The sequence below is a fragment of the Typha latifolia genome, chromosome 3 (assembly GCF_019914945.1).
Source record: "Typha latifolia isolate L0001 chromosome 3, TyphaL0001v2, whole genome shotgun sequence".
NCBI lineage: Eukaryota > Viridiplantae > Streptophyta > Magnoliopsida > Poales > Typhaceae > Typha > Typha latifolia.
The window spans coordinates 16,536,929-16,559,967 of record NC_133088.1 but is presented as its reverse complement, the minus strand read 5'-3'; the positions used below and the strand labels follow the sequence as shown (position 1 = coordinate 16,559,967).

Below are 23,039 nucleotides of genomic sequence, written 5' to 3'. Positions count from 1 at the left end.
GCGAGCCCAAAGCTTCAACAAGACAAAAAAGGCAAAAGCCCAAGTCCCCCACCTCAAGTCTCCAGCTCTTTCACTTCTCAGTTATCTCTCACACTCTCTTTTCCGTTGCTAAACGGACACTAAATAATTTAGTATTATTTCCTTTGAATTCGAAAACCAAATGCAGCAGAGCACCGCGCCGCCTTGGATGCTCTCCTCCTCCCCCGCCGTCGGAATACTTTGTTGGAAACCTTAGATGCATCAGGGCCAGCACCAGCGCCAACACCAACACCAGCGGCTCAAGAGTTGGCCCGGACTCTGGTTCCGCGACACCCCTCTCAAGCATGTGGTCGTCAAGATGCAGCTCGGCGACCAAAAATTAACCCTAGATCCGTCCCCTTCCTCTGACCTTACGGCCCTGCTCTCCGATGAGATTCTCCTCCGCATCCTCTCAGGAGCTCCGTCTCACTTCCTGCCCTCTGCCTCTCTCGTCTGCAAGCGATGGTTCCGCCTCGCCGGACGTCTTCGCCGCTCCTTAACCCTGCTCGACTGGTCCTTCCTGCACCGCCGCCTCCATCTTCGCTTCCCCGATCTCACTGACATCGATGTCCTCCCTGCTTCCTTCTCTACTTCCTCCGCCTCTACCTCTTCATCCTCCTCCCTCGTCCTCAGCCGCGGTGCCGTCACCGTTTCCGTCGACCCCTACGCCGACCCCCCGGTCGGCGACTCTCGCTTCGTCTCCGCCGACTCCATCGATCGCGGACTCGAAACCCTAGCCCGGAGTTATCCTTCTCTAAGAAAGCTCTCCCTCGCCGCCCCTCCGGCGTCGGAGTCGGGCCTCATGGCCGTCGCTGGCCGCTGCGCGACTCTTCAAGAGATAGAGCTCCACCGCTGCACCGATCTCGTCCTCCGTTCCATCTCCGCCTTCGAGAACCTACAGATCCTTCGCCTGGTAGGGTCAGTGGAAGGGCTTTACCGTGGCCCTGGGGTCACCGACATAGGCCTCACTATTCTAGCTCACGGATGCAAGCGACTGGTTAAGCTTGAGCTCGCCGGTTGCGAGGGGAGCTACGATGGGATCTCGGCGATTGGACGGTGCTGTATGATGCTCGAGGAGCTCACGATTTGTGATCATAGAATGGACGCTGGGTGGATGGCCGGTTTGGCGTTCTGCGGAAATCTCAAGACCCTGAGATTGCAGGGATGTCGGAGGATTGATACTGATCCGGGGCCTGTCGAGCATCTCGGATCGTGCCCGGCGATTGAACGAGTACAGATGCAGCGATGTCAGATAAGGAATAAGAGGTCCTTGTTTGCTCTGTTCATGGTATGCGAGGCGGCAAAGGAAATAATGTTTCAGAATTGCTGGGGGCTGGATAATGACATGTTTAGCTGCGCAAGCGTTTGCAGGTAGTCATGTTTCTCTCTCAAAACTTATGTTAATTCTTAATGGTTGTTGAGTTTGGTCTGTCTTCTGATTGATTTTCTCGTATAGATGTTATTATTTGGAATATTTAGGTTGTTGGAAGTATAGAGGTTTACTGTCTTAGTGGAAGGTTAAGGTCCAATCTCTTGATCTCTTGATCTTTTGATCATTTATGTTTGTCTTATGTCAGTATGTATCTCTAGTGACCAGCACAATAGATGACAGTATAAATACTGGATAAATACGGTACCAATTTACAACACCCTTTTACTAGCAAAATGGTAGTCCTGGTGCTGTTGCAATAATATAAATTTAGGTTATCCCGAGCTTGTTTTGTCACCTATCTCGCCTTACGCCTGCTGTATCTTTCCCAAACTGTGGATTAATCCAATCCATTTCCTTCATAGGACTTCCTCAACGTTAGATGTACTGCTCAGATCTCAGTGTTTTGTCAAGATTATTCTCAGGTCATGTGACAGCCTCATGTTCCCAATTTTCTGGATATCTACCTCTATAGTCTCCATCTCAGCTGTATCAATCTCATTAATTAAGAAGCTCTTACTGTCTAAAGATATTGCTTATACAGGGGGATATGTTGTTTTAGGCATACAAAGGTCTACTGCTATTGGAAGACATCTGGTGACCGTACCGCATTTTAAAGGCATCTTGCAATTCTTTGTTCTCTTTTCTTCATTAGTGCATGACAAACTCATTGCTTTACTTATGATCCTGTTATTTAACAATAGTTTTGAACTCGTTGCTTTTCTGCAGTATCCTTATTATGGTAGCCAAAGATTGGCTACGATCAAACCTTTTTTGACACGATTCCATATTTTGTGGGTTTTCTGATTTTGAACCTGTTTACATTCCATTGAATTTATGAAGGTTTGCTGAGAAAACAGGCATATGATTGATCTTTTGTTCACAGCCATGTTCAAGCCATGAAATTTATCTCTTTGGGTGGACTAAAATTCTCCACAATTGTAACTGATGATCTTTTCTTTAGTCATTGTTGCTTGAGCGAGCGCCTGGTGTTGTTGGCCAAGCATTATTTGGCTTTCCTCTTATGGTTGGAGCCAGATCAGATAAACTTGCCATTTGCATTTGGTCAAGCTTTTCTTGTTTCTTGATAGAGATGTCCTAGGATCAATATAAGTCTCCATGAAACTGCTAGTGACATGATCCCTAGAATAGTCTCTTTCAAAAGAAATGTCTTGTACTAAATTGTAGATTTCAATATGCCAGATTATCGAGGAACGGAAATCTTTTCTTTCGGATAAAAAATGTCTCAAAAAATCTGCTTAGAGAAGCAGTTGGTAGATGGTATATCCTTTGCCTACTTTCTCGATACTTAGGTAAGCTGTCAGTTGTGACGAATTTATTGTGCCTGACCAGTTCTTTACATCTCTCTGCATGTCATATCTCTTCCAGGTTAATTACTTTCAGTGCGCTCTATCTGGATTCTTATTGTCAGTACTTAGCTTATGTCACCAACATTGGCATTTATAACCGTCTTCAAATAAAATATTTGAAGTTTCCTAGCATCGTTTCTTGGTCTTTATGTTTCATTTTTCACTTTTCCTTCACTTTTAGCTTGGCAATGGGTAAAATTTCAGATTTTATTTGGTAGAAACGATGTAATTTATGTATGGTTCCAAAATTGGTTTTTTGTATTGTCAAATGTCAATTGAAACTTTTCTTCACTAGTGTTGGCTTCTCTGCAGGAGAGTGAAGTTCCTTTGTTTAGAAGGCTGCTCCTTATTAACAATAGAAGGTCTTGAGTCAGTTATTCTGTCATGGAATGATCTACAAAATCTCGCAGTTGTCTCATGCAATAATATCAAGGATAGTGAAGTCAGCCCTGCTTTAGCAAGCCTGTTCTCTGACCTGAAAGAGTTGAAGTGGCGACCGGATACCAAATCACTCCTTGCAATGAGCCTTGCAGGGACTGGAATGGGGAAGAAGGGAGGGAGATTCTTCAAAAGGGTATGAAGCCTGATCATCTTGACACATTAGGATAAGTTCTCATATGCTCTCTGCTCTAAAAATATTACATATTGCATACTTTCTTGCAGTGGAATGTCCCCGGGCAACAGCGATTAAAAGGGAAGGTGGAAGAAGACTCGAAGTAAGGAGGCTCAGCATTGATATTGAAGTGCTTGACGTGTAATCAATCAACAACTCAAACTTTTGTTCCTTAAATGTACTGGAAGGGCATAACAGTTTGTGTTTATATTCCACTTGCAATCCTGCCATTTTCGTTCTTCACTCAGAGTATTTATTCTTAAATAGGGTTGGCATGTTCCAGTATGACGAAAATATACAGGCAAACATAATATTCTTCCTGTCATAATGCTCTACTGGAGTAGATATATTGACATGCTTATCAGACTTTGATGTTTACTGCCAACATGCTATAAAGGTTCTGTGGGCAACCATGAGAACGTTGGTGCTAATCTGTCCTTTTCAGTTGGTAAAGATGGAAATACCTGAATTGAACACTATCCTATTGATCATACAGTTAAGAATATAATCGAGCCAGTTTATTATCAAATTTGAATTGAAAGTATAGAATCCAAGTTTGAAGTGAAATAATTTTAATTTAAAATAAATTTAAGCTTGAGCTTGAACGAACAAATTGATAAGCAATTTTCGGTCTAAATTGAGTCACTTTGAAATTTTAAAGAAGATGATAAATGTTCTAATTTCATTCATCTTTATTGTGAAGTCAAAGATTAGGCTTTTTATTTTTTAAAAAAAAAAGTCGTTCTGTTTGTAGTGTCCTCGACTAATATACTAGTCAGTAAAGTTGTACAAGTTGGAAAGATTCTTGTATGTCTATATTTCTCTTGGGCCACACCATTTACATGACATACAAGTAGTTGTTGATGTAATCTTCTGATATGATTTATAATCTTGTTCTTATATATATCGTAACAGTTCGATTTCAGAATTCTGGTTCTACCATCTCAGCACAGGACGTTGCTCATGCTTTGACCTTTTTCTAAGAGTTCTTGGGCTCCACCTGTTTGATACTATGCCAATAAGACCCACCTCGCAATCCTCCTTCCTATTTGTACCCCAACCATAACTCTCTCGCTCTCTCTCTCTCTCTCTCTCTCTCTCTCTCTCTCTCTCTCTCTCTCATGGAAGAAGGAAGAAGGGAGGCAAAAAACAAGAACACCAAGAAGATGTTAGTCTCCCGGAGAAGACACCCCATGGACTACTACTCTTCCTGCAGCAGCAGCAACAAGAAGCGGGTGGACCACCTCGTCCACCACCCTCTCCTTCGCCCGCCTACGCACGCCACCCCCGCAAAAGACGGCGATGAGGACTCAGAGATGCTTGTGATGATGGCGGAAATGGGGGGAGGACGACGGGTGCGCTCCTCCTTCAGGAGCTGCGGTGTTTGGAGCATGGGATCTCTCATGGACCATCGACCAATTACTCCTTCCCCAGTTTGTAGCCCCGTGAGCTCTCTCTCTTGCTCGCCTCCCTCCGGGTTGCGGTACTACTCGCAGGTCTCCACTGCGGATGACTCCAACTTCGCCACACCCGACCAGGTCTCTGTTTGTTGCCATTTCCTTTTGTTTCGATTCTTGTTGGGTACCTGTTCTTTTTGTTCTACTTGTTGGGTTTCGGAAAAACCCATTTCTCGGTTTCTTGTTTCTTTTGTGTCTCTAATGGCCGGTTTGGTGTTCAGTGGGAGAAACCCATGTTTGAGTTCTATCTTTCGGTTACCTGGCTTCTTGGGTTCTTTTGTGTGTATATTTGTTTCCTGAGAGAATTTCTTTCTGAATATTATCTTATATCGATGTTGCAGAGCTGCGTCGTTTCTAATGATAATGCTAAGGAATCAACATCGCGAGAGGAAGTAGAAGAAGCTGAAGGAAGGGATGCAGCTGCCAAGAAAGAATTCAAAAGAGCTTCACAAGCCTCCACTGCTAACAAGCGTTCTCAAATGCAAAAGAGGAGAGGTAGATGGTTGGGGTTTCTTATTGGTCTTTGCATCATATATATATATATATATATATATATATAGGTTCCTCTATTCTTCTTTACTGCTGAAATCATAGTAGCAGGAGAAGTCTATTCTAACCAAGTCTGCACTCCAAATGCCAATCACACGGCCACATCGGCTAACCCACGGCGCTTCTCGTGTGACCCCGTTGACTCCTCAGAGGTCATCAACCACGACGATGGCCGGAGATTGTCGATTATCAGCGAAGAAAAAGATGAAAGGGTGCATACCAAGAATTGGCGCACTGCTACCATGTCTCCTCGCTTGTCCTCAGGTAATCCCGTAGTTTTAAACATACTAACATTAGTATAATTTGAATTACGTCAATAAGGCAGTGAGTAATTAGAACTTGGATTTCAGATGGTGACTATTACCTGGGAGGCAGTGGTAGTGCCAGTGTTAATGATAACTCTGGAGATGATACTAGTGTGGTCACCGATCGGCTCCGTTCATCATCGGCCAGGTTTCACAGCTTTGTGGCCCAAGAAAGGAGGAGCGAAATGGAGGCCAAGCTAATTGCATGGAAGGAAGCACAAATGTTGAACCACATAAACAAGTACGTAGCCTTTTCTCTTCTTTCTATTTTTCTTTTTCTGGCTTCATTCTTTCACCTATTTGTCATGATCTGTTAACATAGAAAGAAGCAGGAATTAATCAATAAGCAAGGTAGGTTGTGATCAGATCTAACTTAACTTTTGAATAGGAATTAGTAGGATAGGTTTGTGGTGATAAATTTACTGACAAGGTCTGAAGAATTTATAGAAATGTAATCTACTTTACATCTAGTTACTGTCTTTGTCACTGACATGAACAGAAATTCGAAATCTATTAAACCATCAGGAATTGTTATTGAATCATAGAACAAAATCTCATACCATATGAAACTACACCAACCTTTTGCAGCACTAATGTCTTGCTGGATTATCCAAATGCTCAGGCTAAGGAAGCAAGAGGTAGCCATTGAGGAGTGGGAGAGGAAACAGATTGGAAAGGCCAAGCAGAGCATGAAATTAATTGAGGTCTGTTGGTATTGTCTAGTAGCTGGAAAATAGGATGTGTAGTTTGGTATAATAGCCCTTGAATTACTTTGTCCTTCTTCTAATATGAGCAGACGAAGTTGGAGAAGGAGCGGACGAAGGCGATGAACAAGATGCAGAGGAAGATATTGATCACGCAGAAGAAGGCCGAGAAAAAGAAGCTCAAGGAACATGCAGCTGCTACCCAAAAGATATCCAAGGTCATTGCGGCATTTGAGAAAATATCCAGAACTGGAAAGCTCCCATGGAAGCTGGTTTTGGTCTGATCTTATCACTCGCTTCTCGCATCGGTGAATGCTTATATCAAAGACAGACAGCTAGAGAAGTTTTTGGTTTTGATGGATAGTATTCAACCTCAGTTGTGTTGTGTTTTAGTTTGCTGTTTGTAAATTGATGAAAAATTAATAGCACATAAGATATGAGATTCCGTGGCTCAAGTCGTCCATGCAACAGCATTAAAGAGAAGAGAAATTTCTGAAGCATATTAGTCTTCACTTTTATTTTCAAACCCTTTAAAAGACTTTCCAACTCTTCCTTAATTTTGCTTTGTTCAGAGCTGATGTCAAGTTGCTATGCTCTTGGTTGGGCTTGGAGAGGAACAAGCCCAAGAATGAGTCGTAATAAATGTATATATATATATATATATATATATATATATATTCTGAATCAAAAGCTTATAAAGAAATTTAACCTCCTCCACTCTCTCAACGATTCCTTTCTAGTAACACTGCATCCTATCACGTGATGGGAACTTTTCTGTCCACTTTTGTCTCGCTACAACTACAAACATCAAGAAGTCATCCATTTGGTCAATCATCTCTCCGGGACCAAATCCACTTTTTACTTCACCAATCAAATCCGCTTCTTACTTCACTAGTTTTTATTTCACCTATTGCAAATTAAAAAAACGAAAAAAGAAAGAAAGAAAAGAAGGGCGAAAAAAGAGAAAAAAGAAATAATTGTAAGAAGAAAGTGGATCGTGGGAAAATTTTCCAATAGTCCAGTTCTTGAAGGCGCTCCCATCGACAGGAATCCACGAATTCCCGATTTATACCAACAGAGAATGTAGCAACCTAATTGGCAATTTCAGAAGAGACAAAGGACCAAAGAAGGAAAGAAATATAAATAAGGGAAAGAGAAATCCCAAGGCTAGAAGGAGAGACAAGTGTGACGTCAGCATACGCCGTAGTCATGGAAGAGGAGCTCGCCGGAGGCGGCGGCGGCGGAGGGGCCGTCGCGGTGCCGGACGAGGAGCACCTCCTTCTGGCGGCGGAGCTCCATGACCTTGCGGTGGGAATTGGAGTGCTGCGTGAGGACGAACGTGGGGCTCGCCGCCGGCCGGTACTCCGGCACCAGTCGGCCTGATTTATACCGCACGCCGCAAGCGTTGCAGAGCGTCTTCGGCCCGAGCGGCCCCGTCCGCCACTGCGGGGTCTTCTCCGACGCGCAATGCGTGCACCGCCGCACCCCTCCCTCCCTCCCCATCTCCCCTCCTCCCTTCTTCTTCCCCCCATTATTGTTACAATTCCCGTCCTTCGACTTAAATGACGGCATCTCCGTTGAGGAGGAGGAGGACGACGAAGGAGACGAATTCGCCGCCGCCGCCGCCGGCACTAAGGATGACCATGTGGACCTCAACCGCTTGCTTCTCGCCCCGCGAGCGGTGACCAAGCTGGGGATGTTACCGGCAGGGGCGATCGGGTTAGCCGCGGAGGACGACGGGTATGGCATGTCGGAGAAGGAGTCGTCGACGAAGTTCGACAGCCATTCCAACTCGGCCGCTTCCTCGCTCTACAATAAAAAATTAATTCCTATATGAGAAATTATAACTTCTTGTGGGGTCATGTAGAATTTTGCTTACTTACTGGAATATAGAGGTCGTCCGGGAAGGAGGAATAGATGGTGTGATCTCCCGAGAACGGCCTGCTCGTAATTGCTTTCGACGTCGGCTCGGTGGTAGCCGAGGCGATGAAATAGTTGTCCCCATCGGCGGCAACGGCCCCGGCGCCGGAGAAGAGGTCGTGGTTGGAGAAATCGAGCAAATCATCGACTCGGAGTGCATCAGTAGATTGTAGCCCATAGAGGTGAGCAGGAGAGGAATGAATAGTTGTAGTAGTAGTAGTCATCACAGGAGTAGTGACTACATTTGAAGCATTGGAGAAGAAGTCTCCCATTCCCATTCCCATTCCCCACTCGGAAGCCATTGTTTAGTTTCTCACTCAGTGGGAATGGTAGGAGGTAGGGAGTAGTCGGTGGAAGTAAGGGGGAGGAAGAAGAGAAATAGTGGGGTTGGGGTTTAAATTCATTCACTCATGAAGCACTCATTTAGTGTTTGATACAAAAAATAATACAGCTCGAAAGTTACGACCCCAATAATAATAGCCACCGATCATAATGGATATTATGAAGCTGCTGCAACCCATCACACATGCAGCACCATCGTGCCCCATGCACTGCTTCCATCCCTAATCTCCTCTCCTTGCCTTTTGTAATACTCTCTCTCTCTCTCTTTCTCTCTCCTATCTTTGAATTTTTATCCCTTGCATGTGATCACTGTGAGATTAGTACTTATTTACGTTCTCCTCCCCCTTTAAAGAAATTGACACCGAGGAGCTCGGTGAGACGGTGACTCTAGCACATGCTTGATGACATGATGTGATAGATGGTAACTAACATATGAATCCACTTGCCCTTTAATTCTTTATGCTGCATGTGATACATAGACATAGACTCCATGCTTCCAACTGGATGTACTCAAATCTCTCAGGAGATCAACTGGGCATTGGAGTACTGGGGGTACTAGTGTAAATGATTGAAATGTAGGGTGTTGATATCAATTCACTGCCCTTGATCAGACTTTTTTTTATTTTTTATTTTTATTTTTTTATCTTCTTCTTCTTCTTCTTCTTCTTTTTCTGCAAGAGAATCAAAACTCCTGCAGCAATTAGAACAACTGGCGTGGAATTGCACTTATTCGACTGCAATTTTTCCGTGCATGGACAACAGCTGTTCCTTGGCAATTTGTCGCACAGCTTACAGCTCTTTATCCACTGGCAAACCAACAGTACCGGTGTAGAAACGTGGCACTACTCTTCAGCGAGTGCCACGTGTAAGAGGCTGCTGCTTGCTGTTCCGGGCTGTAGAGCCGAGGCAGGCGGTAGTTGTTACTCATGGTAAAAGGAGTTGAGGTGAAGACACGTGGAGTGTCGGGGTACATGGGGACCACTGCCGCACCTCACTCCTCTCCTCTCCTCTCTCTCACCGTTTACTTTCTCCTTTCTCGCATCCCGAGGCGGCTGCTTGCTTCCATCCCTGCCGCTTTACCTCTCTTTCTGCACCCAGCCAACCATGAGTTGAGTTAGAGTTACAGAGTAAACGCTAGTATCAAAGACAAAACAAAACAAAACAAAACAAAAAATCAAATAATTGATTGCCGTCGCCTTAATAGTTAATATGCCGGTGCGCATCTTTACTACAAGGATGTCCACATCAAAATAATTATTCTACAAGTAAAATACAAATACTAAAATTTAGAAGGGCGTATGTGTAAAATGAGTGTAAAGTAGAGCTTGCTGGGCTCCACCCACTGCCATGCAGCTCAGAAGCCTGTTCCCCAGGCCCCAGCCTCCGGTCTGGGACGGCGACGGTTAACAGTACCTCCTCCAACTCCAACTCCAACCATCCATCCGCTGTTGTCGCTGGAATACGCTCACCCCGAATGATCCCTCCCACAACACACGGGCGAACGCAGCGGTTCACCGTCGCACATGCATGCGGCACGTGAGAGTACGGCCATGTCCGACGTGGTCCTCCACCCCCACGTCGTTGACGAAACCGCGGCCGCCAGCTTAGCGTGGGACCCCCCCCACTCCGCCTCTGCACGGCCTTTTGGACCGGTCTTACCCCCTTTGTATATATATATAATATTATTTTGTATTCGATATGCTCGCGAATTTTAAAGCAACAGCGGCCAATCGGAGGATGGAATCCCATGGTTATGCATGTACATGAAAAACGCGATCACATGCAGTGAAAATCTTAAAAATGTGCAAACCACGTGTATCGGCTTAGTATATTTTTAGGCTAATTAATCGGAATAACTATTCGCTATTCTTCTCTCTTATTGGCGCGTCGATGTGCGACCGGAAGCATCACTCCGCTGCTATATCGGAAGAGGACACGATCTCTCTCTCTCTCTCTCTATCTCTATCTCTCACTCAATCTATTCATCTCGTGTCCAAAGGCATCCAATCACGTGAGCGAGCCCGATAGGAAATTAGCCCCCCCCCAATTCGTCCAACCTAGCTGGGCCCGGGTATTCCGTCGGGCACGTGCTCGCTCGTGCACATGTTCTCCCATGCACGTGACGCGACCTAAACTAGTCTTCTAACATTTAATTAAGCAAACAAAGAGAAAGTTTGTCTCAACGCTTGAGAATCTATTAAATTAGGGTCTTTATATGCACTTCCTTTTTTTTCTCAATAATTAGGTTTGAGATAACTTATAAGCGCGGTTTACCAGGCGGGCGTCGGTTAGAACCTTCATGGACTTTTCGGGATCCGCTCTTTTCCTCCTTGCCACCACTCGCTCTGACGCGATGCCCCGCAACCACGTGGTAGTAGCTTTCATGCTCCGCCAGCTCGACAGCCACGTGTCGGTTGGTATATCCCCCCTCCCTCCTCCCCCTGACGGTACGGACAAGCAAGCACGTGGTTCGTGTCAGGTGAGTCGGCCGCGAGGGTCCTCCTTTCTTAATCCTCCTTTATTATATATAAACTTAATAGAATTCGGCCAAAAATCTATGGAAAATTATCATGTATATAAATGTATATGGAGAAAAGCTCCAAGCAATACTCTTTTCATTATTTACCCATGCATGTGGCCACGTGGACCTGATTGTGATGGCCCACTTGGTGTGCTGACGGAGATTTGGATGAATGCACTGTGCATGCTCAGCAGCATTCATGTGTGAGGGGTAGAGACTCTCTAAAATACATCTCAATTCTCAACCATATACCACCGTGCATGACAGCTATCTAGTAACTAGTCTGATTTGCTTCTCGATCTCTAATTTATATTTCATAATACTGTATATGAAATATTCGCATTATGTATATATATATATATATGTGTGTGTGTGTGTGTGTGTGTGTGTTTGAGACAGTAGCTGCAAATATGGTCGTTTGGTTTTGGCTTCAGGTATTTGTTGGTCTAACAAACAGGGTAGGCAAGAACAAAAGGACCACTTTAGTTATTGGATTGCAGGATGATTAGGTGGTCCATGTAGAAGGGCTCAACTACAAGGGCAGGAGAAAGGCACCACATATATTGGTGCGTATCTTAATGCTTCAACTTTATTGACAGCCAAGTTGGATAATAAATATAACTGAGTTAAAAGTGACTCCTCTCCTCACAAAGACATACATCAAATTTATTGAATGGCATGCACCTGGATGGGATGGGTTGGTTTGGGTTAGAAGTTACATCTATGCTTTATTTACAAGCCCTTGTACACTTCCCTGTACGTTTGATAGTTTCTTGCCAAAGCCAACATAAACAACTCTTTTATCTTTATTTCTACGCATTAATACTCGATCGATTACCATCGCCTCTCTCTTTTATATTGAATCCTTGCAATTTATCTTTTGCTCATCTCTCAAGTTAGCTCACGCACGTACAAACTCGATTGCTTCCCATGTCAAAGTCAAATTCAAACTTTGGAACTCAATCGAGAAGTTAGAGGAAAAGGGAAACTCCGCCCAGTGCCTCGTCCAATAGCGTTGACATCCATCCATTGCCTTGGTCGTGGAGTGATCCTTTTCTAGTTTAATTGCGTGAGTAAACTACAAACCACGCCAATTGGTTGGTAAATTAATTTACAGAGCATCGATATGAGTAAAATAAATGAAGAAAAAAAATATGGTTACTAACTATTGAGTTGGGTGCCGTCCTTAGATTAAGCGCCAGTTACAGAACTATTGAATCAGGTTCACATGCTAAAAGATTGTGAAAAGAATTGTACAGCAATGTTTATGATATGAGAGACATATGTGTATATGCTTCAACAAAACCAGTGAAACTACTTGCAAAGTGGACATGCCCTAAAAACAGGTAGAAAAGCTTACAAAAGTAGGTTCTGCAATAATTGATAATCTTGATTTCAACCTTGAGATAAGAAAAAAAAATGCAATTGGGCATTCAAGCTTAAAAATATTATGCCAGGAACTTGAAAAAAAAAATCATCAAATTTGATTCAGTGAAGCATTACATTTTTTTCTTCTTTTGCATTGCACTAGTGTACATCGATTAATCCTGAATAAATAGACATCGAATCCTGCTTTATTGAACGTTTCAAATAACGTGAGAAAATTATTCTAATTTCTGTGTTCTACAAAAGATGATTTGCGGCCGACAGCAAGTAAATGACAGTAGCATGTTCTGCGGCGTCACCGTCACCTTCGGATAGATAACCCCATCTCTGAATAGAATGGAGATAAACATTTGCATTAGAAAAAGAAAAGATAAGCAGACAAAAAGCCAGCTCTGGTGTGTAAAATTTAAAAGCTTCAGAATTAAAGTCAAATGTCAAATAAGAAGGGGGAATCGTTTTGCATGGTTTGATGTTTGCAAGAAAACAAATGATATGAAAGAAACATTCTTGAAAGGGCACTACAAAGCACTACACGTTTGACAAACATGAACCCACCTCTAGAAACAGCAAAAGGGTGAAGCAAAATGTTTCACGTACCATCATTTTCATCTGGGAAAAGGAGAATCTTGTTATATTCTAATTATATCATGCGATGACTGCCAAAATGTGCACAAAAATTCATAGTATAATTTGACTAATTGAAATCAAAGTTCATTTTTATTCTAGATCTACATCACACCTCAACAGAAAAATCACAATCTTTCTGCAGAAGCATTAGACAGAAATACAAGTAGCTTGAACTTTATCTTCATCTGTATCCTGTAATGAGCTAGATGTTAACCTCATCTCAAGCACTAGGAATAGCAAAGATAATAATGCCATTTATCTTTCTGAACACAGGATATAACTATATTGTTCTGTCCACTAAAACATCTATATATGAATTCCACACGGAATCTCAAGACAATTGATGCATTAGAAATGTCACATTTATATGGTTCAGTAGATATTGTAATAATGAAGTATTCTGCCATCAGTCTCTGAAGTTGCACAGCGGAAATACTAGCTCTGCCCATCGGTATAAGGAATCTTGATTATGTTTGTTCTATATGTCCTCCTTTTGTCCTTTAACAGGAAGAATTATGATGTTAACTAACCTACCATTCTCTTTAGCAGCAAAATCCAAAGAATGTAGAGCTAGAGAAGCTAGTGCCACAGTGAACTAAATTCTCAACAACATAAATGCATCAATATATTTCAATAAACAGGATAGACAGAAATTTAAACTACGGAAGAGACTACTCAAACATCATTTCAAATTTTAGATTAGGATAAAGTCATGCATAAGTGAATGACAAAGTGCAAATATAACCATATTAAAAGAAAGAACAATAATTTGTTGTTTATTTTGTAACAGATAATATATTTCAATAAACATCTTGTTTTACATAAACCAATTACAGATTCAGTTATATGTAGCCAAGTCAAGGTTGAGTCGCAATGTAATAAATCAATCTAAAAGGACTCAAATTTGAGGAATTGGAGATAAACTCACAATAAGCAAGCGCCATATTATTTCTTTCCAGCACTAGCAAATTTATGTGCCTACAGGAACCAAATACTTTAATTGGAATTCATATATCAATGAAATTGCTTGAATAGGTGAGATTGTGATATACTTCATGGAATAATGTTTTAGCCGACGCCGACCAGCCTTTTGACTAGTTTTGGATCACCTATGGCTGGATCGAGCCAAAACTTACTAATGCTAATAGCTCCGAAACCCAAAATAAACTTTCCTCTCTCTTCTATATCTCTTCCTTTTCGATCCAGTGATGGCAAGCTCCGACGAGTAGATCTCCGTTGAGGTAAGGTCTTAATTCTCTCTCCCTCTCATCCCCCTACAAATCTCCCTTTCTGCTCACTGCTGCTGCCCTATCTTTACTGCTACAATAGGAGAGAGAGAGAGAGAGAGAGAGGGCTATTGGAGAGAGGGATGGGTGATTTTCTACATTTTATAACATTTAGAATTTTATATAATTAAAATTTTACTAATAGTCTAATGTCAAAATGATCGATATGACTGATACTTGTCATTTTTCCACAGTTAATTCTGAAAATGATACTTAGAAACTTGATATACTTTATGTTTTTGTGTACTTTATCTCTCACAAAAACATACAAATTAAAACAATGGATTTCAAACTCATTCACTTCACACCTTTTCCTCGTCTGACTTTCACTAGAGAATCAACTTAATGAAACCTTCATGAAACAAATAAAAGAATGGTAGAGATCATTTCACATTTTAACCATACTGAGAAATTATAAAACTAAAAAAGAAACAAAAAGAACATATAGTTAGACAAGGTCATATAGCATGTATTTATCCACGTCCAACTATTAAGGGTATCCATGTGACCATAACACTCTTTAGGGTTGATTTCATTTAAATTTCTTTTAACTCCTTCAGGTGCTATATGCTTTATTCATCTATTCAATGGTAAGGGTCAATCTACTTGAAAGCATCGATATTGAGTAAATACTAAGTAGAAAATGACAATCTAAACTACATGATCCATATGCAACTGCAAAGAAGTTGGTTCGAGGAAAGAGGAACTCAATTTCTAAACAATCATGATGCCAGGTCAATAGTTAGCCTCATACATAAATTAACTAAAAGATCATTGGCAGTCTTAAGGATACACCACTATGAACCTCAATCTCTGGATGAACTAAATTAAAATTTCAAACCAGAGTTCCAAAAAAAAAAAAAAAACCTACCTAAATAGAACCCAAAAGCCTAAAAACTAAGAATTTGAAAGAACCAAGGAATCCACCCAAGCAACCTTACGCAAAACTAATCAAAGATCAATATGCCTACTGACATTTATCAACCAAAATACTTTTTTCTCTTCTCAAAGAAGAAAAACATATCCAAGACAGAAACCAAAGAGATAGGAGCAAAGCTACTCACAGATCACTTGAAATAACAACAACATCGTTAAAGTCCGGGATAGGTGCGACAGAGGATACCCTGAGAGAGCGCTCGACAGCTCCGCGACGCCGAGCTCAGCCTTGACGTCAGCCGCGCCTCCGCCACCGCGCTATGTAACGGAAAAAGGGATCCACCGCCCAAGCAACCGAGCTCCACCGGCATTCTTAGTCAAGATTACAATTTGAAGAGAAAAGAGTTAGGGCAAGACAGTAAAGGAGGGATCTTGGAGATTGTTACTAAGATAAGAACAAACCTTGAGAATGATGCGAAGCTGCGATTGCGAGAAGGGTTTGCAGCGGCTGCGGAGGTGGATGAGGCGGGGAAGGAGAAGGATCGAGCGGTCGTTTTGGATTTGGAAACGTAAGCGCTAGAGATGCGGCCTATGGATCTAATGCAGGTAGAAGCCATAGGAAGAGATGAGAGGAAAGATTGGGGTTAGGGTTTATGACCACGGAGATGAAATTTGCAGGGGAGGGGAGATAGCTACCGGGTTTAGGGTTTATCGAACTACTTGTTGTGGACGAAAAAGGATTTATCCGCATAGGCATTTATTTATATGCAAACGATCTAGAGGGAAATTTACATTTCACGTCCTGAGGTTTTACTAATTATACTATGCACTATACATTTTCAGTATTTATATTTCGATCCCTGGAATTTATCCTCAGAAATCACTCTCACCGTCGGATCTAAAGTATCCAATGAGGACCGTTAAGTTCGTTAGCCGCACAAATCCCCTAAACCCACCCAAATCACCACCTCAAAATAAGGTTTCGCCAATGGCGGCATCATCCCTTTCCCTCGTCTTCCCCTCCCGCCTCAACTTCCTCGCTACCGCCGCCTTCCGCCCCCTCCGGTCGATCCGATCTACCCGAGCCAAATCCGATCTCCTCCGCCTCGTCTCCGACCAAGACCGCGGCCTCAGATCCCAACTCGACCCCGCGAAGCGCGCTGAGATCATCGACGCCATTGACGCCCTTGCGACCATCGGAAGCGGCTCGATCACCACCGACGGATTACTGTCCGCCACATGGAGGATGCTCTGGACCACCGAGAAGGAGCAGCTCTTCATCATCAAGAACGCGAATCTTTTCGGGACCGAGGCCGGTGACGTCCTCCAGGTGATCGATGTGGAGAGGGGGACGCTGAACAATGTGATCACTTTCCCGCCGTCGGGGGTGTTCTTCGTTCGGTCGTCGATCGAGGTGGCGCCGCCGCAGAGAGTTAATTTTAGGTTTGTGTTTTGGATCTTTTTCGAACAATTTTGCTAATTTGTTGGTTAATTTGGTTTTCTTGGATCATTGAATGGACAGATTTACTAGCGCAGTGCTGAGAGGAAGCAGTTGGGAAATTCCATTGCCGCCTTTTGGTCAGGGATGGTGAGTTAATCTTAAATTGTTCTTTTATTTTGGATTTTTTTCTTCTTTCGATGTTCATTTGTTTAATCTTAAGTCAATAATGCCAATAACTAGTCCTTTTTCTAGTTTCTCATCCAAATTTTGTCATGTCTTATTCATTCGAATCATCCTAATACAAATAGCATCAGAGCTAAGTTTCACTGGGGCCATATATCGAACAGCAAACAAAGCATCCTGAATAGTCCATTATCATCCAATGAATTAATTGGAAGAGCCGCCAAAGTGATATGTGACGGAATTCGAAGAAAATAACGATCACAGCTTTTCCTTGCTATGATGTGATCCATAAAAATTAAATGTAAAGATCTCCTTTACAAGCAAAGTTTTAGAACCTCCTTGTAAATGCAGGCCTATCAACATGGCAAACCCCTTGAGTGGCTACTAACACATAAAATCATTCTGTGGTCATGAATTACTTCAAAATAATTCATTCGTTAGTCTTTGTTCATTTTTCCCATTCATCATTAATGGCACCTTCCTTTGCCTGCAAGGTCTAGTTACATGATCATCTCTTGAATTTTTCCTATTCAACATTCCTTTGTCTGGGCCAGTTTCATTTGTTGAGTAATTGAGTCATTCTGATTGCAATGCTAATTTCTAGGATTTCAAATTTCTTCTATCATGTCTATCATTTTTTTTTGAAGGTACACTTTTTCTCACTTGAAGAGGTCTTCAAATATGTCATTTTTTAAAATTATTCAACAATCATATAGCCATCTAATGGAGAAGGAAAAAAGAAGAAGGATCCTTTGGCAGGCAAATTCTGACTGTAGCAAATGACAATTTGCTAACTTTTCCAGATGAGCAGATGACTGAACATTATGGTTTTAAAAGATGGGTGGGGACTGAGAACGTACTCCGCTGTACATGAGGACTAGGAATAGATGTTGATAGTCCTTATCTTGCAACAATGATCACAAACTATTTTGTGCAATGAAGATGAGAAACTATCTCTATTCTCTAGACACCAACGGCTCTTGACCCTAGCAATAGTTGTTTATGTTATTCCATGGGTTTAACATATAATAGGTTCAAATTCTGGATCAGTTGGCCGTGTCCAGCTTAACAATAGTTGTTCATGTTATTCCATTTAAGCTAGGTAGATATCTCACTCCCATTACTAACTCTGATTTTCATTTATTTTTATTTTTCGGATATTTTTTTATAAATAATATTTTAAAGAAAAAAGATGAAAATTTGATAAATAATATTTTTGCGGAGGATTCCACATTTATTCTTCTTCCCTTTCCCCCTTATTTTTTTTCAAAACTTTTTTCTTCTCTCTTTTGTGGTAGATTCTATATTCCCTTTGTTCCTCACAATTTATGTTGATTTAATTTTTTTTCATAGTTTGGTGAGTTATCTTCTATTTTTTCTATATATCTAGTTATACTAGTATCAAAATGATACTTAGAGGCAGATAAAGATATTCACAGAGATATTATTTTTTCTCTTTAAGAGTGGATAGAGATACCTCCTTATCTTTTTCTATATCAGAGTATTTCTTGTCCCTAAGCCACATCACTCTCTAGTTATCTATACAATTCTTCTCATTAAGTCATTGCATTTGTCTTGTTCCATGATTACTTAAAATGTTAGTTGCCGTTGTTTTAGGATGAATGTTCTGTAATTTATTAAATATTTGTGATTTTTCTGCTCTAAAATATGACTGCTTGGACGATCAAATTCATTATGATATGAATCATATATCTTGGATGGGTAGGTTTGAATCTGTTTACCTAGATGAAGATATTCGGGTGGCAAAAGATATACGAGGGGATTATTTGGTTGTTGATCGTGCTCCTTATAGTTGGAAGGAGTGAGCACTACATATCGAACTCAGACTCTTGATTCCTCCATTGTCATGCTGAAGCCATTTATTGTGGGCAAATAGATTTATCGGCCTCAGCATCTTCTCAGTCTGGCAAAGCATCATATTTTAAGGTGTCCTGTTGGCTATAAAGCTTCCTAAGAGGGAAAGTCTCGCTTGGCGTTTACATGGTTCCAGGTCCTCCTCCCACTTTTCGTTGTAACTACTTGTGCTTCTCCAGATATATGGTCTTGTAAGTTCACATTATACACTTGTTTATTTACGAGAAATACCTACTACAACTAGTGTTCTTTGTCAACTCACATATGCTTGAAACAACATCGCCCCTACTCCATCACATACCAGCCAGCATTATATATCATTTTTAAGTCAAATTCCATTTTGCTTCTCGTATGATGTAAACACTATTATAATATTTCAGGTGATAGCTTAGTTGTATGTCTCTTGACCTAGATCTATACTTTTGTTTCTTAAAAATTGATGCAACAGACGACTACATATTATATTTGAGTCGTCAATTGCATTTAGGCTTTTCTTTTGCTCATTTGATGCTCATCTGTCCATTGTCCTTTTATCTTGAGTATTACTCTTTCCGATTATCTTTATATGCATATTACTCACCTTTCGATATATGAATATGTAGAGTAAAGAGGAAAAGCACTAGCTACCAATATAATAATATATATAGAGTAAAGAAGAAAAGGCACCAGATAGTTGTGCTTGTATTTCTTGTAATTCATAGGCCCTCTCGACTCCATAATTGCTTGCCCATTAAGTGCTAGTTATGAAGCTTTTCATTGAAAGCAGAGAATGCTAATGCTAACGACATTATTCATCCAAGTACTTGCCTTTTGTTTAGTCCGAAGCCATTTCTCCTGTAAGCTTGATAAAATTTTATATGATACCACTTGATCACTATCTTAATTTATTGTTGATCATTATTCTAAAGTACGACATTATTGGTCATACTTAAAGAGCAGTATTAGCCCCAAACTTTGTACCCCTGATGTTGTGTGGTAGTTTTTCTTCTGCTACCTTTATTTTAATCTGTACTCCTGTAATACCCATTAATGCTCATCACTGGTCATGTACTCCATCTGCCCAAGCTACCTTGGACCCTTGTGTTTGTCTCACTCCTCGGATCCATTCTTCTAACTATTTTAGCCCAGAAATTTGTATGCTGGAAACTTTGTTCGGTCCCAGCATTTGATGCGCATCCGATTTCACTTGGGAAGTGTCAGAATGGAAGGAATTGGGTATGCTCTTGTAATCCATTGTGACTAGGAAAAAATTATTAGCCCTCCATTGAGGGCAAGTAGTGACATCTGTACCATTCTGTAAAGCTTATATATTTCATGATCCTAAAAGGACACACAATTGGTTGAAATTTCTGAAAGTCTTTGAACTGTTCAGTCCTGCTTCTGTTTCCCTTTTGACAATACGGTCGTGTTCCTCATCGGCTAAAGTTCTGGACATATAACATCAAACTGTTGATGTGGACACCCATATGTTTGTGATTCCTTTAACTTAAAACTCTATAAGCTAGCAATTGCAAATGACTGCCTGTTTATGTGGTTACCCTTGAAGCTTATTACGTGGCAACCTGGTCCTACCAAGTAATGCAGTGGCCCAGTGGACAGTAAAGTGGTAGATCGAAGTAAACCTTTGATTAAAAAAAAAATAACACTTATATTCGGCATTGTCTCTACCATTTGGGGAATGCATAGGTTTGCAACTTACTAGTTCCCATTGTCTCTACCATCTTTTTTATATTTTATCGTACAGGTAATTGAGTAAATAAATGATAGATAATAATAAGAAGTACCAAATTAATAAGGCGGTGGGATAGGATATAAAACTCGTATTCATTGACAGCATTGTTGAGCAAGCAAAAGCATGAATAGAAGCCGCCAAGAAGCAAGGCGACAAAAGTGTATTGTTTGATCACGTCCTCTCCTCTCGACATGACCATGAGATAAGAATGGGTGGTGGGGGTGGTGGGGGTGGAAGGGTACTGGTAGTAGTAGTAGTAGTACAACACCCCTCCATAGAAAGGGACACCACAAACGACCATGGTGCTGGTGACCTTTTTCCTGTGTGAAGTTGAATTCCATAGTATTTTCCTTCTCTTTTCCTTTTTTTTTCTTTTTAAATGAGTTAAAACTCCCAAGTGGGGGACTGGGGAGTGGTCCTCGTACACATGTCCGACGTCTCTCCCCCTCCACTCTCTCGCTTTTTAAGCCCATCCTGCCTCGTTCTTTTGCTGTCACCCATCACTTACCGCTCCTGCACATCCCATTTCATCCTTTTTTTTGGGGTACTTCAAATAATAGTATTGGATGCATCATATCTTATGTGTGTATATATATATATATATATATACATTGGATCGCTGTGCTGAGTCAGGAAGAGCCATTAGATCGATCCTATCTGCTCCTCTGACTTCCTACTTTAGGAAGAGAGGTGTGTTAATATTGTTAATCATAATATTATATAATTATTAATCATCAAACCGTTCGAAAAACTTTTATGAGTGGTTCGTGGTGATTTTGTTGACTAGCTTTAGCAGCCAAACTTGTGGCGCACATAGACATATTGTTAATGAAATAGTGAGATCGATGCTGCTACGCTTAATTTATATCCCAGTTGATTAATACAAAAGTTTTGGCGTTAAATACTATTGTTAATACCATCTCTTCTATCACTCTCACACACATGTGCACGCCGTAGGTGACGACCTTTATAAAAGCTAAACCCAAGTTCCCAACTCTCGATCTTAGCGTGGACTTACACGTCCACAATGTTAAGATTTTACCTTTTATCTATAACATTTACACCATACGTTCGCTTTATTTATATTGCCTTGTTCTTCTCTCTCTTTCTTCTTCCTTATTCCAACCTCCTTTCAACCTCTCTCTCTCTCTCTCTCTCTCTCTCTCTCTCTCTAAAATCAAGAGATCATGGTAGACACCAACACGGTTTGCGCCATGTGCGGCGACATCGGCTTCCCGGAGAAGCTCTTCCAGTGCATCCGCTGCCACTATCGCTTCCAACACTCGTATAATTCCCCACACTTATTATTATCTGAATAATTAACTACCACCTTATTCCATGTTGCTATCCGAATATCGTAACTCTATCCTCCTTTCGCGATTCGCATGCAGCTATTGCACCAATTACTACGGCGACGAGCGTTCCGATACCACCGCCGGAGTGTGCGACTGGTGCCTTAGCGAGGAGCGTAGCGGCGGAAAGCAGCACGGCGGCCAAACCAAGAAGTCGGCTAATAAAGAAATCTCCGGTGATAAGAGCAAGCAAAGCAGCGACCGCGAGGAGAGCGGGAGCCGCGGGAAGAGCGGCGGAGCATCTTCTTCTTCGAAGGCGTCTAGCCGCAGGTACAAGCTTCTCAAGGATGTTTTATGTTGAGCTTTAACTAGTTCATGTGCATATTATAATTAGTTAGTTTGTAACTATCGTTCTATCTAGTTTGGCTTCTTTGTATCATATAAATAGAAGGACTAAAGTGAAGAAAAGCTATGTAAGAAAGTCGATTTGTGCAGTATATATATGTATATAGTTGTGGTATATATTTTGATATCTCCTTGTTCATCTTAGGACAATATAGTTTGTGACTTTGTATTGGCTAAGAAGAGATGGATGAGCTCTTTAGAAGAAAGAGAGAAAGTGGCCGACAAAAACATGTTTCTCGACCGAATTACTTTTAGGCCACACTTCCAATCTTCTAGACAAAAACAACTAAGCTGCGTGATAGTAGTTCATATTAATATTTTGCCGCGATTCGTAGTAATAGTATTTGGCATACAGGTTATGATACAATTATGTAAGTGTAATGCCCATTAATTGGTGCTGTGAAAAGAAGAAGAAGAAGAAGAAGAAGAAATGGGGATGTGAGTTGACCCTACCATGCAAGCAACGTAGCTGTAGTGCTTTATAGTTGTCACGTAGCCAAAAAAGACCGAGCATTAGGTCCTTAATTTTCTTTCATTCAAGCCTGCAGCTTCAAACAACAACAAAAGGGTACTACGTACGTAGTCACATATATACATGTAGATGTACCTATACACCACATTCGTGAATAGTAATGGACAAGGGTCGGTCTCCACGCTGGGGTAGATACAAGTAAGCCTTATAGGTCTCAGTCTCCTGCATTAAAGATC

At 41.4% G+C, this 23,039-nt stretch overlaps 5 protein-coding genes and 1 long non-coding RNA gene across 12 annotated transcripts; 4 read left to right on the top strand and 2 right to left on the bottom strand.

Annotated features, from left to right (window-relative positions):
* The first annotated feature begins 31 nt into the window (after positions 1–31).
* Positions 32–4,560, top strand: LOC140784306 (F-box protein At5g07670-like). Of its 3 annotated transcripts, none has more exons than XM_073131622.1 (4): positions 41–1,389; positions 3,130–3,391; positions 3,481–3,571; positions 4,357–4,560. In XM_073131622.1, exons 1-3 carry the CDS (start codon positions 236–238, stop codon positions 3,535–3,537), a joined length of 1,473 nt encoding a protein of 490 aa, XP_072987723.1. In that variant the 5' UTR covers positions 41–235; the 3' UTR covers positions 3,538–3,571; positions 4,357–4,560. The 3 variants fall into 3 exon arrangements, with proteins under 3 accessions (XP_072987721.1, XP_072987723.1, XP_072987722.1); XM_073131621.1 differs by having other exon boundaries at positions 4,346–4,560; XM_073131620.1 differs by lacking the exon at positions 4,357–4,560 and having other exon boundaries at positions 32–1,389; positions 3,481–3,673.
* LOC140784307 (uncharacterized) lies at positions 4,552–6,900 on the top strand. Of its 5 annotated transcripts, none has more exons than XR_012108246.1 (6): positions 4,552–4,968; positions 5,229–5,382; positions 5,482–5,700; positions 5,787–5,982; positions 6,330–6,445; positions 6,538–6,677. XR_012108246.1 is itself a non-coding variant. In XM_073131626.1 (6 exons), the coding sequence occupies exons 1-6, from the start codon at positions 4,552–4,554 to the stop codon at positions 6,727–6,729; spliced, it is 1,155 nt and encodes a 384-aa protein (XP_072987727.1). In that variant the 3' UTR covers positions 6,730–6,900. The 5 variants fall into 5 exon arrangements, 4 of the variants coding, with proteins under 4 accessions (XP_072987727.1, XP_072987726.1, XP_072987725.1 ...); XM_073131626.1 differs by having other exon boundaries at positions 5,587–5,700; positions 6,364–6,445; positions 6,538–6,900; XM_073131625.1 differs by having other exon boundaries at positions 5,488–5,700; positions 6,364–6,445; positions 6,538–6,900.
* A 522-nt stretch (positions 6,901–7,422) lies between these two features.
* Positions 7,423–8,963, bottom strand: LOC140784309 (GATA transcription factor 4-like). Its single transcript, XM_073131627.1, has 2 exons — positions 8,329–8,963; positions 7,423–8,254 (listed from the first exon to the last, which is right to left on the bottom strand). Exons 1-2 carry the CDS (start codon positions 8,665–8,667, stop codon positions 7,637–7,639), a joined length of 957 nt encoding a protein of 318 aa, XP_072987728.1. The 5' UTR covers positions 8,668–8,963; the 3' UTR covers positions 7,423–7,636.
* Positions 8,964–12,776: 3,813 nt separating this feature from the next.
* Positions 12,777–13,433, bottom strand: LOC140784805 (uncharacterized). The gene is made up of 3 exons (XR_012108318.1): positions 13,354–13,433; positions 13,170–13,223; positions 12,777–12,941 (listed from the first exon to the last, which is right to left on the bottom strand). It is a non-coding gene; the product is annotated as an uncharacterized lncRNA (long non-coding RNA).
* A 2,903-nt stretch (positions 13,434–16,336) lies between these two features.
* Positions 16,337–19,159, top strand: LOC140784804 (probable plastid-lipid-associated protein 11, chloroplastic). Its single transcript, XM_073132367.1, has 3 exons — positions 16,337–16,846; positions 16,926–16,991; positions 18,754–19,159. The coding sequence occupies exons 1-3, from the start codon at positions 16,392–16,394 to the stop codon at positions 18,851–18,853; spliced, it is 621 nt and encodes a 206-aa protein (XP_072988468.1). The 5' UTR covers positions 16,337–16,391; the 3' UTR covers positions 18,854–19,159.
* Positions 19,160–21,722: 2,563 nt separating this feature from the next.
* On the top strand, positions 21,723–22,415 carry LOC140784681 (uncharacterized). Its single transcript, XM_073132203.1, has 2 exons — positions 21,723–21,919; positions 22,026–22,415. Exons 1-2 carry the CDS (start codon positions 21,822–21,824, stop codon positions 22,285–22,287), a joined length of 360 nt encoding a protein of 119 aa, XP_072988304.1. The 5' UTR covers positions 21,723–21,821; the 3' UTR covers positions 22,288–22,415.
* The last annotated feature ends 624 nt before the right edge of the window (positions 22,416–23,039 follow it).

What these genes read in the sequence shown, in the direction of transcription:
- LOC140784306 (XM_073131622.1), top strand. Translation starts at nt 236, where the DNA reads ATGCATCAGGGCCAGCACCAGCGCCAACACCAACACCAGCGGCTCAAG. An exon ending in AGCTGCGCAAGCGTTTGCAG is followed by an intron (nt 1,390 to 3,129) that starts GTAGTCATGTTT and finishes GCTTCTCTGCAG; the next exon opens with GAGAGTGAAGTTCCTTTGTT. An exon ending in GAGGGAGATTCTTCAAAAGG is followed by an intron (nt 3,392 to 3,480) that starts GTATGAAGCCTG and finishes ACTTTCTTGCAG; the next exon opens with TGGAATGTCCCCGGGCAACA.
- LOC140784307 (XM_073131623.1), top strand. Translation starts at nt 4,552, where the DNA reads ATGGAAGAAGGAAGAAGGGAGGCAAAAAACAAGAACACCAAGAAGATG. An exon ending in GTCTCCTCGCTTGTCCTCAG is followed by an intron (nt 5,701 to 5,786) that starts GTAATCCCGTAG and finishes CTTGGATTTCAG; the next exon opens with ATGGTGACTATTACCTGGGA. An exon ending in ATGTTGAACCACATAAACAA is followed by an intron (nt 5,983 to 6,363) that starts GTACGTAGCCTT and finishes CCAAATGCTCAG; the next exon opens with GCTAAGGAAGCAAGAGGTAG.
- LOC140784309 (XM_073131627.1), bottom strand. Translation starts at nt 8,667, where the DNA reads ATGGCTTCCGAGTGGGGAATGGGAATGGGAATGGGAGACTTCTTCTCC. An exon ending in CGGACGACCTCTATATTCCA is followed by an intron (nt 8,255 to 8,328) that starts GTAAGTAAGCAA and finishes TTTTTATTGTAG; the next exon opens with AGCGAGGAAGCGGCCGAGTT.
- LOC140784804 (XM_073132367.1), top strand. Translation starts at nt 16,392, where the DNA reads ATGGCGGCATCATCCCTTTCCCTCGTCTTCCCCTCCCGCCTCAACTTC. An exon ending in CCGCAGAGAGTTAATTTTAG is followed by an intron (nt 16,847 to 16,925) that starts GTTTGTGTTTTG and finishes TTGAATGGACAG; the next exon opens with ATTTACTAGCGCAGTGCTGA. An exon ending in CCGCCTTTTGGTCAGGGATG is followed by an intron (nt 16,992 to 18,753) that starts GTGAGTTAATCT and finishes TTGGATGGGTAG; the next exon opens with GTTTGAATCTGTTTACCTAG.
- LOC140784681 (XM_073132203.1), top strand. Translation starts at nt 21,822, where the DNA reads ATGGTAGACACCAACACGGTTTGCGCCATGTGCGGCGACATCGGCTTC. An exon ending in CACTATCGCTTCCAACACTC is followed by an intron (nt 21,920 to 22,025) that starts GTATAATTCCCC and finishes ATTCGCATGCAG; the next exon opens with CTATTGCACCAATTACTACG.